A 17,889-nucleotide genomic window follows, 5' to 3' on the forward strand; every position below is an offset into this window, starting at 1 on the left:
TAAGACCCGCACTCCTCCGGGGGTTTTCCAGGTTTGGGGAGGACTGTTATTAAGGCTTCTCGTAAGGAGGGGGGCAGGATGTGTAATCCAAGCGCCTCGGTCCAGACCCTGTGTAGCGCTGGTGCCAGAGCGGCCACGTGTTCCTGGTAAAACTCAGAGGTGAGCCCGTCCGAGCCAGGAGCCTTGTTTTTGGGAAGATCAGATATCACCTGGACTATCTCCTCCAGAGTGAACGGGGCTTCAAGACGTTCTCTGGTGTCCTGAGAGATAAGAGTCATCGGGATGCTCTCCAGTAGGTCCTCCAAGTCCCGGTCTGAGTGTCCAGGCTGGGGACCATATGAATTGGCATAAAAGCTAGCAAATGTGTCAAGGATGGATTGGTCCGACCAGTGCCTCAGTCCCTGCTCGTCCATAATGCAATCAATCCGAGTCTTGCCACTCTCCGCTCGCACCAGCCTAGCCAGGGTTCTACCCGGTCTGTCCCCCTCTCCATATCTACGGGTGGCGACAGGACGAGCATGGTATTGCACCTCTCTCATGGCATGTGACTCGAACTGTTCCAGCTCAGCTCTGATCCCTACTAGGATCCCTGGGGACGGAGTAGCAAGATATTCCCGTTCTAGGACTTTGAGCTTGGTTTCAGAGTTATTCAGGGCTTGCCTTATAGCTTTCAGGACACCTGCTTCCTTAGAGATGCACATCCCCCTGATGTAGACTTTGAACGCCTCCCACCGGACCCCCTCTGATGTGTCAGATGCACTGTTTTTTTCAAAGAATGTGGTAATGGCCGCTAATATCTCAGCTTTGAATACAATGTCAGCCAAGGCGGCAGACTTAAAGCGCCAAGCGGGACGTGCTGGCCTTGTATTACCAAGCTGGATCTGTAGTAGCACAGGGGAATGATCAGATAGCGTGCGTGCAAGGATCCTGGCATCCGAGACTGTGCCCACCAAACCACCAGAGAGCAGGAACAGATCAATTCGTGAGGAACTATCATGTCCCGTGGAATAGAAAGTATAGTCCCGGCCGCACGCGTTGTGGGTCTGCGAGTGGTTGTTGTTCTGTCTAGGACATTATCGATTATCAGATTCATGTCCCCCCCCCCCATATGATGGGGATATCTAGATATCTCATTAGAATGGAGGCCACATTGTCAAAAAACTCGGGGGAGTCAGTATTGGGCGCGTATAAGTTGACCAGCAAGCATTCCTCCTGAGCTAATGTACAGTGTAGAATGACATATCTGCCTTCAGTGTCAATGTGGGACGTGCGGCCTGTGAAGTTTAAGGACTTATGGATAAGGGTTAGGACTCCCCTAGCTTGAGTGGAGTATTGAGTATAGCATCTATTGAGACCCCAGGTATGTGCTATATTGGACGATAAGTGTTTCAGAGCGTGCGTCTCCTGTAATAGGAGGACCTTGACCCCATGCCTTTGAGCATAAGCCGCAATCCTACGAGACTTTGTGAAATTTGTCAGCCCCCGAACATTCCATGACATCATTTTGACCGCCATATTACCAACTTACGGAACATCCCAAGTAGAGCATCTGCCGTTGATTCCCGCCGTGTGTGCTGTATTAGCATAAGGGTGCCACCCCCTAGACCCAGTCTCGACTCCTCTGCCATTTTGTATATAACCCAACTTCTTCACCCCCCACCCTCACCGCCCTGACCCAACCAGCAGTGTGTAGATACCCACCCTTACATTGAACAACTGCGCGCCAACCCAAACTCGGCAGCGCAGGGGAACTCGCCCAACCGGGGCCAAAACAAACATTTAGACTCAGAGGGGATTGCAGCTGCAGTGGGGGCTGCCGCTGCCGTTCTGCCCACGAGTACTAATATCAATTTCAATAATATCATATAGGTCTGGAAATCAGCTGATGAAAAACAGTTGCAAAGAGAGGATACTAGAACACTTAGATTACGAGGCGAAGACCCTCATGGTTTAGAGCAGCGAGGTCATAGCTTGCACCTCCAAGGACAGTGTACCACAGTGATGTTCAGTTTTACGTAGTTCGGGCCCAGTGAGTGGTGTTACCATTAAATGAGCCCAGAGTCCGCCCCCTTCAATAAGTCATGCACTCGCTGCAGTGGTGCTGGACCACGGTGGGTCCGCCGTGGAACCGGGAGGGCGGAGCCTTGAGCCCAATCAGGAAGCCAACAGTCATTCCACCACAGCCACTGGGATCCACCACGGGAATTCGGGGATCCAGATATTAGTCGTCTTCCATCCGTCCCTCAGGACGATCTGCCAGTGGGATCTGCGCCTCGATGTACTTGACGGCTTCATCCGGGACCGTGAAAAAGTAGTGTTTGTTGCGGTGGGTGAATTTGAGGCGAGCAGGGAAAAGCATCGCATACTCGATTCTCAGCTCTTTCAACATTTTCTTCACCCCATTGAATTGTCTCTCCGCCTGCACTGCCACTGCAAAATCCGGGAAAATCCTGATGACTTGTGAATCCAGCCTAAGTTCGCATTTCTCCCAGGCCAATCGGAGGATATGGTCCTTGTCCTTATAACTCAGCAGTTTTGCAATTATTGGTCTGGGGAAATCCCCAGGTTTAGGTCGGGGTGCCAGGGAGCGATTTGCCCTTTCCACAGTGAAGAAAGGTGAGAGTGTCGGGTTGTCCAGGAGGTCTCTGATGAGTTGTTCGACCGCAAGTTCCATGCGGCCCTTCAGTGCAGATTCGGCAACTCCCACTATGCGAACATTGTTTCTCCTAGACCTCGATTCTAGGTCATCACACATAGCTTTGACCTGCTTCATGTCCCCGACAAGTTCTGAGACTGTGTTTTGTAGGGTATGGACGTTGTCCTCAATGGTCCCTATCCTTTGCTCAGCCTCTGTGATTCTGGCCCCATGTTGATCGATCTTCGCTCTCAGGGAGGCTACATTTGCGTTGATGTCGTCCAGCTTTTCGTGGAGGGCAGCGACATTTTTTGCCATGGATTCCATCATCGTGGAGAGGTCTGGTTGAGGGGGCTCTGGCCTGTATTCATCCTCCTCCTCCTGTGGCGCAGAGGACAATGCCTGGTCTGCTCTAGGCGCTATCTTGGCGAACCTGTCCATGGCGCCTACTTTACCGTTGGGCCGCGTCTTGCTGGGCATTGCAATGGAGGGAGGTAGCGCCTGCTTAGTTAGGACTGGTGGTGGCCCCAGGATAGATCCTCGATGGTAGGGCGGTAGTAGGACTGTGGTTGCGGCGCGTGAGTCCTTCAAGAGCAGTAGGCGTAGTATTGTACAGCCGGGGTGTAGAAGCCAGCTGGTAGCGAGGCAACGGTGGCGGAGCTGCAGTTGGGGGTGAGCCTGGGAGGGCCGGCTAGCCTTGTGTTATGCGTATCGTTCCGAGTGTGGTTTGGGTGCGCTGAGCAAAGAACCGCTAGTGGGGCAGGTAGGGGTCTCCTTCAGGTGCCTCCGTGTTCAGCAATGCAGGTTGATTGGGTGGGGAGACCTAGCCTTTATCCGCACCACAGGAGTTGCAGCCCAGTACCTGGAGCCCTACGAGGCGGCAGCCACACGAAGATGTCGCCACTCCAAGGGGTTGTCGGAGAGTCAATGTCCAGGGAATGTCCGGTGGAGGGCTGAGGCGCCTTAAGCAGCAGGAGTTGGGGTGGAAGCAAGGCAATCGTCCGTGAACACACGCTGGATGCAGTGCAGGGGGCCCCGCTAGCGTGGCGCAAAGGGGCGCAGTCAAGTCGCAGTCACCCACCTTTCAGCCTTCGGGGTGGCTGGACCCATGCGTTTCACAGCGCGTGGTTCTCCCCCAGGGGGGTCGGGCAGCGCCCCTCGAGGTCAGGTCCAGATCCAGGGCCGATGTATCGCAGAAGCGCGGCCAGCCAGCGGAGAGCGGTCCCCGGCCAATGCCTCCATTCCAGGCGCGTCTATGGGGCCACGCTGGTAGGCCCCCTGATGGAGCCGCTGGTCCACAGCCACAGAGGACTGTTGGGGGGGGCAGTGCCCACGCCTCGCGGTCGGTATCGGGAAGCCTTCACCGCCCGCCGGGAGATCGAGGCCAGGACAGCGAGGCCACAACCTCACACGGGCAAAGGAGGGCCCCAGCCCTCCCGAGCTCACGGCAGCCGCCAGACCAGCAGCAGGGTGGGGGGTGCACCAAACAAAGGCCCGCTCTTCAGGGCACTTGCGGGGGAATGTTGCCGCCACCCGATGAGGCGGCGAAGGGAGCCCGTGGGCGGCGGCCCTCCAGGGACAGCGGGAACGGTGCGTTTGGTGGCCGCAAGTCACCTCTGCAAGGGTTCGCAAGAAGGCCGCGCCGCAGGCCCCGTGGTTCGCCACACCGGCCCCAAGCACCGTTTTCTGTCCAGATTTCGGCCACGGAACCAGGAGAGTGAGAGGGTAATAATCGTGGCAATTTCGTTGGGCGGGTGTGCGGATTTGTGCCGATGTCCAACGGATTCAGGTGGTCAGGTGGGCAGAGACGGAGCTCACTGGCTAGGCAGCCATTTTCCTCGGCTGCTCAACAGCGCCCCCCCCCCCCAACATGGCCATTTCTAACAAAATGTTACAGAAGCATATTATGCATAATGGGAATGATTCTAGCTTTATTGTCTCCATCATCAAGGGAAATGAACAAGTTACTTTCTTACCTGGTAACGTTCTTTCGATGGGATGGACCGACGACGTATTCCATATCTATGACAGGTAATGTCCACAGCTGTGCTGCTTCGGAAAACCTTTGCGTCTGGGTCCTGCGTCGATGACGTCGATGCGCCGTCCCCGAGGACCTCCTCCGACGGCCGACGTCACCCAATTTAATAAGTAGGACGCACGGCGCCCATAGCCTCAGTTATAGTTTTTTTCCCAGAACGTGTGCCACCAGTTTTCTGCCAGTCAGACAGACAAGGCCTTGCGGAACGCAAGCTGCAATCGCAAAAGAAATTCTGCAGTGGGGAAGGCAGGGAGGGAGCGATATGGAATACGTATTCGGACCATCGCATCGAAAGAACGTTACCAGGTAAGAAAGTAACTTGTTCTTCGAGGGGATTGGGTCCTCCGACGTATTCCATATCTATGACAGACTCCCAAAGCAGTACCAAGCAAGGAGGTGGAAAAGAATTTAGAATACAAATTTAGCATGCCCAATCAAATTGCGGAATAGAGAACTGCCTTGCCAAATGCCAGATCTTGCCCTCTGATGGAATCAAGGGAATAGTGACGTACAAAAGTATGCACTGAAGCCCAGATGGCTGCATCACAGATGTGACGAATAGGAACTCCCCTCTGCAGGGCAGTAGACGCAGCCACTCCTCTGGTAGAATGGGCCCGCAAGCCAGCGAGAGGGTCCTTACCCGCCAAGCGGTAACACTCGGAGATAGCTAAAATAATCCAACGAGACAAAGTCTGTTTCGTCACAGCTTGTCCCAAACGCTTCCCAGCGTAACCAATGAAAAGTTGATCGTCCACTCTGACCCGGGACATGCGCGAAATATAAAAGCTCAACGCTCTCCGAGGATCAAGCCTATGGAGCCTCTCCTCTTCCTTACCAGGATGTGGAGGAGGATAGAAGGCCGGAAGAACCACCTTCTGGCTCAAATGAAAATCCGAAACCACCTTCGGAAGAAAAGAAGGACGAACTCTAAGGACAACCCTGTCCTTGTGAAACACAGTGAAGGGTGGCTTAACTGAGTGCCTGTAACTCACTCACTCTGCGAGCGGAAGTAACCGCAACCAAAAACACAGTTTTCAGAGTCAACAGCCTCAAAGGGCAAGAATGTAAAGGCTCAAACGGAGCACCCATAAGAAACTTAAGAACAAGGTTCAAATCCCAACCTGGCACCAAAAAAGGTGACGGAGGGAACACATTAGTGAGCCCTTTCAAAAACTGCGAAATTAAAGGAATCTTAAAATAGGAACACTCTTCAGACGAGCTCTTAAATATGGACAGCGCCGCCAGGTAACCTTTAATGGTCCCCACTTGCAAGCCCCTGTGGGCCAAAGAAAGCAAAAAAGACAAAACCATGGGAATGTCGCATTCAAAAGGATCCACATTCTGAACTCTGCACCAGTCGCAGAACTTTCTCCAACGGCAACGGTACAGAAACTTTGTTGCCGGCCGCCTGGCCGAGAGCAACACCTTAATCACGTCTTCAGGGAGGTCCCAATCCTTATACCTCAACCTTTCAGAAGCCAAGCGTGAAGATTGAGGGATCTGACCTCTGGATGGAGAACCTGACCCCCCTCCCGTGAGAGCAGATCGTCTCGGTAGGGAAGACGGCGTGGAGGGCAGATGGACAAGTCTAGAATGTCCGGGTACCACGTCCTCTGGGCCCACACCGCAGCAATGAGGATCATCCGGGAACCGAACCTCCGCAACACTTGCGGGATGACGGGGACTGGAGGAAACGCGTACAGCAGTGGGAATGACCACTCCACCACGAACGCGTCTCCTAAGGCTCCTTTTGGAGGAAATTCCCGCAAGCAAAACCTTTCGCACTTCCGGTTGACACTGGAGGCGAAGAGATCCACTTGAGGGGTCCCCCAAAGGGCGAAGATCTTCAGGAGAATCTCCTGAGCCAGCTCCCACTCGTGAGAGATCGTGCTCGGCCTGCTCAGAGCGTCCGCCGTCTCGTTGTCGTCTCCGGCCAGATGAACTGCCGAGATCAAAACTTCCTGCTGGATGGCCCAGAACTCGAGCTGCATCGCCTCCCTGCACAGCAGAAGTGACCCTGCCCCCCCTTTTTGTTGAGGTAGTGCATGGCCACTGTGTTGTCCATCAGAATCAGGACACTCTTCCTGCGCACAGTCGGCAGAAAAGCCTTCCGGGCTAGCCTGACAGCCCTCAGCTCCAACAGATTGATATGGAGTCTGGACTCCGACGGAGACCAACAACCGCTGACTGTCAGCTTGTTGGCATGAGCTCCCCATCCCGTGAGGGATGCGTCCGTCACGATCGTCACCTCCGGCCAGGGCAGCCAAAATGGGGCCCCCTTCATCAGATTGCCCTCGACGGCCCACCAGAGAAGGTCCCGGGCTACCGAGGGCGGCACCTGAACAGGGTCCGACAGCCTGCCGGAGGACTGAGACCACTGGAGCTTGAGTGCCCACTGCAAAGATCTCATCCGCAGACGAGCCTCTAGCACCAGAAGAATGCAGGATGCCATGAGGCCGAGCAGTCTCAAGAACTCGGACGCTGGGAGATTCTGGGCAAACTGAAACTTGTGCACCATCTGGTGAATGTGAAGAGCCCTCACCTGAGGAGGAAAACACTGCCCCAGGGATGTATCGAGCACTGCTCCGATGTACTGGAGCCGCTGCGTTGGTGTCAAATGGGACTTTAAATTGAGGGAGAAGCCCAGCCTGTGAAGGGAGTGGCAGGTGACGGACAGATGATCCAGGACTTGCTCGGGAGAGCTCCCCCTGATCAACCAATCGTCCAGGTAGGGGTAGACGTGAATCCCCCCCTTTCCCGAGATGCGCTGCCACCACCACCATGAGCTTGGTGAAAACCCTTGGGGCGGAGGTCAACCCGAACGGCAGGACCCGAAACTGAAAGTGCGAGTCGCCAACCGCGAACCTCAGGTACTTCTTGTGCTTGGGATGGATCGGCACATGGAAGTAAGCATCCTTGAGGTCGAGAGACACCAACCAGTCCTGAAGTTGAAGGGCCTGGAGGACTTGAGAAAGAGTCACCATCTTGAACTTGTCCTTCCTGAGGAGTTTGTTCAAACCGCGCAAGTCCATGATGGGTCTCAATCCCCCGTCTTTCTTTGAAATCAAAAAATAAAGGAATACCATCCCTTGTTCCTCTCCGCTACAGGCACCAGTTCTATGGCGCCTTTCTCCAGCACGGCTTGAATTTCCTGCGCAAGGAGCGGATCCGGACGCTTCAAAGAGAGGTTCCCTGGTGGATTGTTGTGAGGCCTCTGCCGAAAAGGAAGACAGTAGCCGTGGGTTATGATCTCCAGAACCCACACATCCGAAGTAATGGCTTGCCACTCTACAAGATGTTGCGCCAGCCTTCCCCCAACCGGCGAACCATGGGACCTGGCCTCATGACTGAGTGGTAGCGGCTGCGGCGTTGCCCGAGGGCAAAGAGGCAACTGCCCGAATAGCCTTGGCACCTCAAGTACCTCTGTTACCACCTCTAGCACTCTTACGATGGCCTCTTTGACTGCTAGCTCCTCTCGCTTTACTGAAGGACGAGTAATAGCGAAAGGAACCTCCCCTCCATTGCTGTCCCCTAGGAGGAAAAGGCGGAGGTTGGCGAACTGCAGCACCCAACGATTTCGCTGCAGCTTTGGAGGTCTGCAACCTCTCAAAGCTCTCGTCAGCCTTGCTGCCAAAAAGGTGTTCACCGTCAAAAGGCATGCTGAGGAGCCGGGACTGCACATCAGGAGCAAACCCAGACTTCCGCAACCACGCAAACCTGCGCATTACGGTGCTCGCCGCCATGGACCGGCTGACACAATCCGCCAAGTCCAAACCGAACTGAACGGCCTCACACATAGCATCCTTGCCATCCTGAACCATAGCAAGGAAACCATCCCGTTCGTCCCCTTCGGGAATATGATCAGCCGCTAATGCAACACAGTTCCACAGAGTGTGTGTGAAACGAGACAAGGCACATATGGAGTTGGCCGGCTGAAGCGCCATACCCCCCGAAGAAAACACTTTCTTCGCCCAGCCGTCAAAACGTTTGTCGTCCCTATCCGGAGGGATGGTAGGATACGACGCCTGCTTTGCCGGGGCCATAGCCGCCTGCACCACCAAACTCTCCGGGGTGGGGTGCCTAGACAAGTAGCAGGGGTCGCTACTAGCTGGACGGTATTTTCGCGATAAAGACTTGCCCACTGCCGGGAGATTCTCCGGAGCAGTCCAAGCCGCCGCCACCCTTCTCTGCAGAGCCATATGAAAAGGCAAAACCGGGTCAGTGGGTGGACCGAGATCAAGGATGTCCGTGAGATCATCCTGAACGAACTCCCCTGGGGGAGCTGACCAACCCAAGTACTCGGTAACCCGAGACATAAGGCGCCGATATGACGAATCGGCATGAGTGCCAGGCTCCGGCAGACAAAACTCCACCTCCGGAGAGGTGTCAGTCCACTGGCATCATGCAGCGACTGCCTCAGGTTATCAAACTGACTATGGCCCGAGATAAGGTCATCTGGAAGGGTAACCGGAACCAGGCCGCCATCAGAGCCTTCATCACCCTCTGAAATGTACTCCAGGCGGGGAGAGGAAGACCTCTGCGGACCAAAGCAGTGCCGGACCTTAGCCATAGCCTTTTTAGGGGCAAACCCCGTGCCACAGGGCCCCTCCGACACCATCGCCTCGAAAGGCGTCAAGGGCGCCGAACGAGTCGGCGCTGGTGTCGACAGAAAAGGCGTTGAGGGCGCCGAACGAGTCGGCGCCGGCGTCGACAGAAAAGGCGTCGAGCGAATCGGCATCGACATCAGCTGCAATGCCTCCAGCATCTGCGGCGTCGACACAGTCCTCGAAGTCGGAGCTCCGAGCGTGTCTCTCGACAACCTGGGCGCCGACGGGATCAACGACCCCCTCGAAGACGGAACCTCGAGAGAAATCATCGACTACCTCGGCGTCGATGTCTTCTTTGAAGACGGCACAGGATCACGCGGTCTCGAGCGCGTCGAGGACCGGGACCTGGAACGGGCATGGCGAGAACGGCTACCCTTGTCCGAGCGGGACCTCTCCCGCGAGCCGTGCCGACCACCCGAGCCCGAAGGCGTACGGGCGGTGTCTCTCGACTGGTGCCGACCGACCCTACTCGGAGACGCAGACGGACCGGTGCCCTGCGATTCCAGAATCGCTAGCATCTGCTTCCCGAAGGAAGCCCATTCCTCCGGTGTCGCTTGCATGGAGGAATAAGCGACCCGCCGACGGGCGGAGTCCTCGGAAGAGGACGGGGAAGGCGACCTATGCCGGCGCTTCCTGGAATGCCTAGAAGAGGCGGAGGAGTGGCGAGACCGACTCCTGGAAGGAGACCCACCGGACTTCCGACGACGACGCGGAGAGTCACCCCTCGAGTCATCGGTCGAAAGCCCCGCAGACCTCGACTTCCGGGGCTTAGACACCCAGCCTACCGACAGCTTCTTCTTGTGTTCCCGCAAGGCCTTCGCAGTGAGCGACTGGCAGTCGACACAGTCGTCCGTATCGTGGGCCTCCCCGAGGCACCAGAGGCAGGCGTCGTGCGAGTCCGTGACCGACATCTTGGACCCACAGTCCCCGCAGTTCTTGAAGCCCGGACGCGGGGTCGAAGATGAGAAAGACATCGCCACGAACAGGTCTTCACAACCAACCGAACAGGTTCAACGCACCGAGAATAGAAAACAGCAACTCCAACGAATCGAGGCGTACCGAGATTCACGAAGCGAACACGTTCGCGAAAAAAACGGTACTGAGGCTATGGGCGTTTGGGGCGTCCTACTTATCACATCGGGTGACGTCGGCCGTCGGAGGAGGTCCTCGGGGACGGCGCATCGACGCAGACGCCAAAGATTTTCCGAAGCAGCACAGCTGTGGACATTACCTGTCATAGATATGGAATACGTCGGAGGACCCAATCCCTTCGAAACATAATTACCAGCATTTTAATACTCCCAAAACACAGGCTTGTGAAATTGTTATTTATAGTCATACAGAAAAACCTTTGAATTGTACAAAAGGGCAACCCTTTTTTGTCTCAAGTAATCAGACCTTAAAATATGCTTGCCAAAGGCCTGTGATATCTGGTCCACTAACTTTTCTCTAGAACCCCTTCCACTACAGGAGGAATGCTACAGGAGTTGGGCTGCAGGTAATCCACAAACTAGGTATGCCAAAGCGTACACAAAGCAGAGCAGAATGTGCCGGTCAACAATAGCTACAAAATATGTTTAGAGTCTCCGCAGCATGCCATAAAAGGTGCTATTTAAGTTTGGTGAACAATGTAAGTGATTTCTTTAGATATGGCAGGCCCCACAAGGTGGGGGCCCAGGGCAAGTGCCCCTTCTTCCCTCCCATAAAAGAGGTCTCTGAAGGTGCACTGATATTATTTTGGCTCAACATGAGGATTTAATGTTGTCATGATGCTTTACTCTGCAATTTGTGTATTTTGCAATAAACTCTATAGGACAGTTTTATTGTAAGCATTGACACCCAAAACTTAAATATTTGTTCCAAGCAAAGCCGGGAAGAAGGTGTCCGTGCCTAAATTGCAAAGCGGGTTAAATCCCTGCATCGCTGTTTAGAGCAAGTGTGTCATCCTGGGGAAATAATGTAATCTCACCGGGACTTCAACTGACAGGCGTGTGCAGGTCAGAAGCACCCGAGTCTTGAGTGATGATCTTCCTCAAAGGGTTTGGGGATATTTTATGAAATGCGGAGAACCTGAAGTCTGATCCCTTTAAGTGCTTTGTGGAAACCTTAGTTACGTAAAGCATTTCATTGTTAGCACCTGCATTTATAGTCATACATTTTTAGGCAATTGAAATGGTGATTTGGGGTTAGTACTTACATGCTAGGAGAGTGATTGTAAGGTTAGGGAGACAAGAGAACACTCATTCTCACAGCAGTCCTTTGTTTTCAGACTTAAAGGAGAGAGTTAACTGCTTGTAACATTGACGCTGCACTAGAATAGTCTTGTTACAATACGGAAAGAAATGAGATGCCCCTACACAAGTAAGTTTGCCCCTCCCCCACCGTCTGTGAAGTTTGCGCCTCTCCAAACATTTGAAGGGTTAGCCACTGCCTACATTTTAGCCTAGGCGCACCACTGCATGGGAGCACTTGCATTTTGTTAGGCAGAGAGGTGAAGGAAGCCTTTCCCCAAACTTGCGGTGTTCAGGTTTTACTGTGTTGCTGCAGAAAAACGTACTTGAACAAACACAAACGCAGTAAAGCTTTAAAGCTGCTACTTTCAAGAAAGACTTCCATCGCCTCTCTGCATATTGCACTTTAAACTGTACTAGTTGATAGCTGGTCCTCACACCAGACCATGGGGTGTAGAACAGTGGGGGCAGAGCCTCCAAGTTGGCCCCACCTATTTTCTGAGGTGGCCCCTCCCATCACCACTTAGCCACCCCCGAAATGTAGGTTTCGTTGAGCCCCTGGTGGCTGGATACTGAGATGCCAAGGTGACGGCGCCAGCAATTGCAATCTGTAGCACATATTTAATGTCCGATTTAAAGAAGATGTTGCAGCGTCATAACACTGGAAATATGGAGGCAGCTGCTTGGGGGGTCACCTTGAGGCTCAGGGCACATTTCAACTAAAAGTGTTGAAAGGCACGGATGCCGTCCTTGTCTGGTATTTGCCACAATCATCACCAATTCAACTGGCTCGAAATATTATACGATACACCCCAAGACCTACTGCACAGAGGTTAACATTTGAACTGACATTCAAACACAAAATGCATGCGTCAAAAGCAATAGAAGTGTGCGGACAATAAATATGGTACCTAAAAATAGGTTCTACTCATTCACACATGAAAGAATATATGAACTCACCAGAAAAACCTATTGTCGGTGCTTTGTTCCTGCATACTGCGATGAGCATTCAGACTGAGGTCTAAATGGACCCCAGTGGCCGACCAAGCAAAATAAAAACTGCCGGAGTTCAGGACCTTCCGCACGTCCGAGATGCGGTCTTCGTCTGACGGATCAATTCTGAGTGAAATAAAGTCAGTGGATGTAACGCGGAAAACTTCCGACTCTTGAATCTTCCCTACAGACATACATCCGGTGACCAGCACCAGATAGTGCAACATCGTTTCTCCTGAAAAACAAAGGACAACGTAATGTTGGCATCTCCATGAACAAAAACGCAGATCCGTTTAGGGGACCAAGACAAGTTATACATTAAATTGCCCTTAAGCCTGACACTTTATTTAAAACCATGATTACTACAGAAAAACTACCGATATGACGACACTGTTAGCACAGTTTTTAAAATACACACGTTTGACAATTTTGAGTAATTTACACTCAACTTTAGGGCCTGTAAACGACATTTCTTGATTCTTTTGCATGGCATTACCTAGGCAAAAGTAAAGTATCGTATTGGAAGTTTTTGGACGCGTTATAAATGCCATATCATATCCATATTAGAATGTGGCGTTCATCCCCCGTTCCAGGGGCTGGAATGGGGGATAACGGCCCGGCAGCCAACAAGGGTTCTGGTGGTTATCCCTGTTCCAGCCCCTGGAACAGGGGATAAAGGCCATTAGCACCCCGGGTTGTCAAAGCAGTAACCCGGGGTGTTAAAAAAATAAGGATTTTCCTTCCTACAACGGGACGCATGCGGCATCCTGCTGAAGAAAGGAAAATCGTTTTCCAAGATGGCCGATATGGAAAGGGAAGGCGGGGCTCCATACGGAGCCCCTCTTCCCTTTGCATGGTGACCTGAGGGAGGCGAAGGGAAGGAGCGGATAAGATAAGTTGGGGGAAGAGGGGAGAAAAAAAAAAAAAAAATGGGACGTAGGGTGGGGGAGGGAGGAGGGTGATGGCGGCGGGGGAACCGGCCGTCAGGCGGCTTGGAGCGCGGGCTTGTACCGGCGGCTGAAGCCCATGTGCCTAGCCAATCCGACTGGCTGGCTCCCCCTGCCCAGGTGGTAATATTCCAGATGGCTCAGCCAACAGGGACCAACAGGGCCAGTCATACACCAGATTGCACGCCAGACAGGATGCATCCTCTGCACCTCCATTTTGTCTCTAGCAAATCACCCTGCTTCTCTTGGGAAACAATCATAAAGCTACTACAAAACTAATTTTCACTTCAGCACATCCTTACACACTCCAATTATTAAAAAAACACCGAAAAGTGATGAACGGCTCATAACCATGGGTAATTGTTTGAGGCAGCTGCCATTACAACATTTTGACATGTTTGTGCCATTCCATACAGGGACCAGCTATATGCAAATCAGGCTTAGCCCTGCCACTAAAAAGATAAGATCACCATAAACAGCTAGGCCAAGTCTGCTTTGATTTGAAGTGCAAGCAATCGCAGACATGTTTCAGCCATTTTAGGCCTCATCTGTGTGGTGCAACTCGGTTCCCAGGTAAAGGCAAGCAAGGGACCTATTTATTGACAATTGCATAACCCACACCTCTCCCTTCAATACATAGAGCCCAAAATACCAAAAATGGATGGATACAAATCTGTGAAATAATTATGAGCACTGGAAATTTCTCAGGCGCCTACTATTGCATTGTTTTTTAGCTAGTATGTACCATTACAGAGGATACCATCCATGTGCACATCGGTCTTGATCCATCACCCAATCGGACCGGTCACGCCCCGAACTGCTGGGCCATGTTCCGATTAGGACTTATGTGACTTTGTAGTTTGGGACCGATTGTCTTTTTTGGGGTGGGACCAATACTGTCTTGCCTTCTTTGATGCACAAGAGGCTGAAAAGTATTCAATCAAAAGGCTCTGTAGAGCAACTACCATTGGTTATGATTAATTACAAAGTTTTGCACCCAGGGCACCCTCACAGAACGCCTTGCATGCCATCATATTGTCCCTGGCATTCCCATATTTGGCCTTCAAAGAACTCTAATTTCGCCCCTAGACAACCCTCATTTAACGTTGATTGCAGCGCACCTTCATATTGCTTGTATCCAATCTTTACTTCCTTAGACACCCTCGCATAGCCACTAGAAGACCCTCATGTGACCTTTAGCATACCTCTAACCCCAGCATATCCCCATTTAGGCCCCAGAAGAAGTTACAAGTTACTTTATTCATTTTACCGACCTAGGCAAGCACGTGGAAACCTTCAATCTGGGAGCTACATGAACAAACATCAAGAAGTGATTTGTGCCATCCGAAGTGTGCCCGGTCCATTTCCTGATCAAGGCCTGGCTTGGCCAACACACAACTAGTTACCTCAGGGTTTGTAATCCAAGCCTATGTGGCTGCCAGCGTGCCAATCCTCGTGGCTTTCCTTACTTCCTTTATCTTACTGCAGTTTGAACATGTTTTTCACGCCATGGTTGACAAAATACATGTAAAGTGCAGAGATGGATTTCACGTTTTGCTGTTTTTTGTCCACATTGGTGGTGAGAGTGAGGAATCAGATTTATGCAATGTTCCACCCCTGCCAGTTCTTTGTGAACAAACTACAAATATATGCCTTTGTCATGGCGTGCACGCAGCACCCATGCAGCCCCACCACATCGTTGGGTGGATTGGCTGCCGTTGCGGCCGATTCATGGGAAGTGACGTTGGGGTTAGGGAGGCGGGGGTTGGTGGACATGGGCAGTTCCGGTTATCTGTTTAATAAAGGGCAGACGTGTGTTTGCAGAGCGCTGCCCTACTGTGACAAGACCACACAGACCAAGAAGAATACAAACCCACGACTACACACTCACCCGAGAAGATGGAGTAATGAGGCTCAAGCCTCGGTATCCAAAAAATCACAGCTGATGGATAAAAATCTATCAGCAAGAAGAAGAACAAGCTCGGGCAGAGCTCTGCATCGCCTCTTTCCTTCCGTGTCACCTTGTGTGTGTATGAGCCAGCAGAACGTGACTGCTGCTGGTGGGTAGACCCCGCCACGGCAGAGTTTACATTGGCGACGAGTGAGCGACAAGCTCACGTTGAGCACAGTGGCCCTGCCGGAGCCGATCGTGGCAGACCCGCGCGTCTGCGCGCCTCGCATCAAGGGGCCCACTCCTCCCCATCCCGCTCAGCTGCAATCGGCCGATGCTCGGCCGCATAAACAAACACTGGGAAGACAGCAGACGTGTTCCACTGCAGCAGCACAGGCCTGGGGAGGAGGCACCAAGTGGAACACGCAGCACGCGTGAACACACAGCCTATAAACCATACAAGAACAGCCAATTTAAAGGCCCGAGTCCACCACGCCTCTATGCAGGCCAAGGTGGGAAAGGGGAGAATCAACCCAAAGTGAGGAGGAAAGGGGCAGGAGCCCCCTAGAAGGGGGTTATAGTACACAAGGCCCGGCCAGGGCCTGGGGCATAGGAAGTCCATGACAAAACTGAAGGAAAGCACGCCCGCCTCATGAAAAGGGCGCATAAGGGATTCCCCCCACCCCACGTCACACCATGTCTTATCAGCCGGCATTCTCTACAAGGGCGGATGGAGCACCAGGAGGCGCCGCCAACGCAGGGCAAGCAGAAGGGGGCGCATCGCAAGTACTCCACCTGCCTCACACTTTCAACCTACGAGATACCACCAACTTAGGGCCCCGGTGAGTCATATGGTTGAGAGACTTCAAATTCTACGTAGGGGCCATAGGACTCACCGATGATACCCGTTTGAAGAACACACTGACCATGGCGGTGGGGCCTGCGGTCCGGGTCATCGCGGGGGAGCTACTCAATCTAGACACAGCATCATATGGAGACCTGCACGGCAAGTTATTGGAGTATTTTGCCCCTCATACTAATATCGACTACGAAAGACATATCTTTCATACCACGCGACAGGAAAAAGGGGAATCCCTCGACAACTTTGTCATGCGACTCCGCTCTGCATTAAACTAAAGTATTGTAAATTTCACTGTTACTCCAATGAGGAGGCTCTACAGTCCCTGGTGATCGCCGGCTGCGCATTGCAGCCCTTTAGGAAACAGCTACTGCAAAAACAAAGGCCGCTGGAAGAAATTCCGATGGAGGTGGCTATGGAGGCCGAGCTCGACAGCCTGGGGAAAATCACGATCCAGCACAAACCAACAGACCTCGACGTCATAAATAAACTGTCCTCCACACCCAGTCAAAATGTAAAGCACTCAGAGGCCACGTGCTTCAGGTGCGGGTATGAATATCCACACACAAGTGAATGCCCCGCCATTGGGCAGCAGTGCGCTGCCTGCTGAGGAATGGAGCACTTTAGAGCTGTCTGCAAGAACGCACCAGCCCCTACCCACAACAACAAAGACTCCAAGAACGACAGAGGAGCACGAGACTAAGCCTGCCAGGCAATAGGCCAGAAGGTGACCCAAAGAATCTAAGGCGGGAAGACCAAGAACGAAGAAGCACGTACACCCGAGAGGAGAGACGGCCATCAGAGTGATCCAGATGCAGCGGGTGGAGACGATTCGTCCGCTATATAGAGATGAGATCGCCCTCAAGCAGTGAATCCCCATCGTCAGGCATGGATCAATGGAAAAAGGGATATGTATGGGCGCTCAACAATGACACCGCCACTGCCCCATTCTCACACTACAAGTAAATGACACGGCACTCGAATTCCTCATCGACACGGGCCACCGTCAATATCACCACGAAGGAGCATACAACGGCCTCGCCCGACCCCCAAAGCTGAAGAAAGCAACAGTTGACATCAAGCCATACGGGGCGAACACGCCACTGCCTTGCAAAGGCACCATCACGGCCTGGTGCACACACAAAACGCATGCAGCAAAGATCACGCTACATGTACTAAAGACCAAGGCCAACAGTGGCTGCATACTGAGCTTCAGAACAGCTGTCGACATGGGCTTAGTCCACATCCTATATCGGCTGATGGCCCACAAGTACTTCCCCAAGCCGGAAGCAGTGGAAGCAGCATTCCTGAAGCTGTTCAAAGGACTGGGAAGGCTGAAGCACAGAAAAATCCAGCTGCATATCAACCCAGAAGTTCGCCCAGTAGTTCAACACTATCGGGGCATACCGGTCAACATACAGAGGCAAGTCGAAGAGGAATTAGAGAACCAGTTACCGGCCCAACGCCCTGGGTGTCGCCCATAGTCCCTGTGCCCAAAAAGTCCCCGGGCGGGTCCATATGCCTGTGCGTGGACATGCGGAGGGCAAACGAAGCAATTAAAAAGGGAGCGCCACCAGACACCGTTCACAGACATGATTCACCTACTTCATGGCGCAAAGTTATTTTCCAGGCTTGACCTCACAAAGGGATATCATCAGATCGAGATTGTGGCAGAGTCCCGATACATC

The 17,889-nt window shown here is 52.8% G+C and overlaps 1 protein-coding gene across 1 annotated transcript in view; it reads right to left on the reverse strand.

Annotated features, from left to right (window-relative positions):
- Positions 1–17,889, reverse strand: part of SYNJ1 (synaptojanin 1) — a 1,805,713-nt gene that overhangs the window by 1,652,590 nt on the left and 135,234 nt on the right. The window contains exon 4 of the mRNA XM_069636346.1: positions 12,472–12,739. Within this exon, the coding sequence (XP_069492447.1) occupies positions 12,472–12,739 (268 nt within the window). The remainder of the gene's footprint in view (positions 1–12,471; positions 12,740–17,889) is intronic.

The sequence above is a fragment of the Ambystoma mexicanum genome, chromosome 7p, assembly GCF_040938575.1.
Source record: "Ambystoma mexicanum isolate Mex_15411 chromosome 7p, UKY_AmexF1_1, whole genome shotgun sequence".
Taxonomy (NCBI): domain Eukaryota; kingdom Metazoa; phylum Chordata; class Amphibia; order Caudata; family Ambystomatidae; genus Ambystoma; species Ambystoma mexicanum.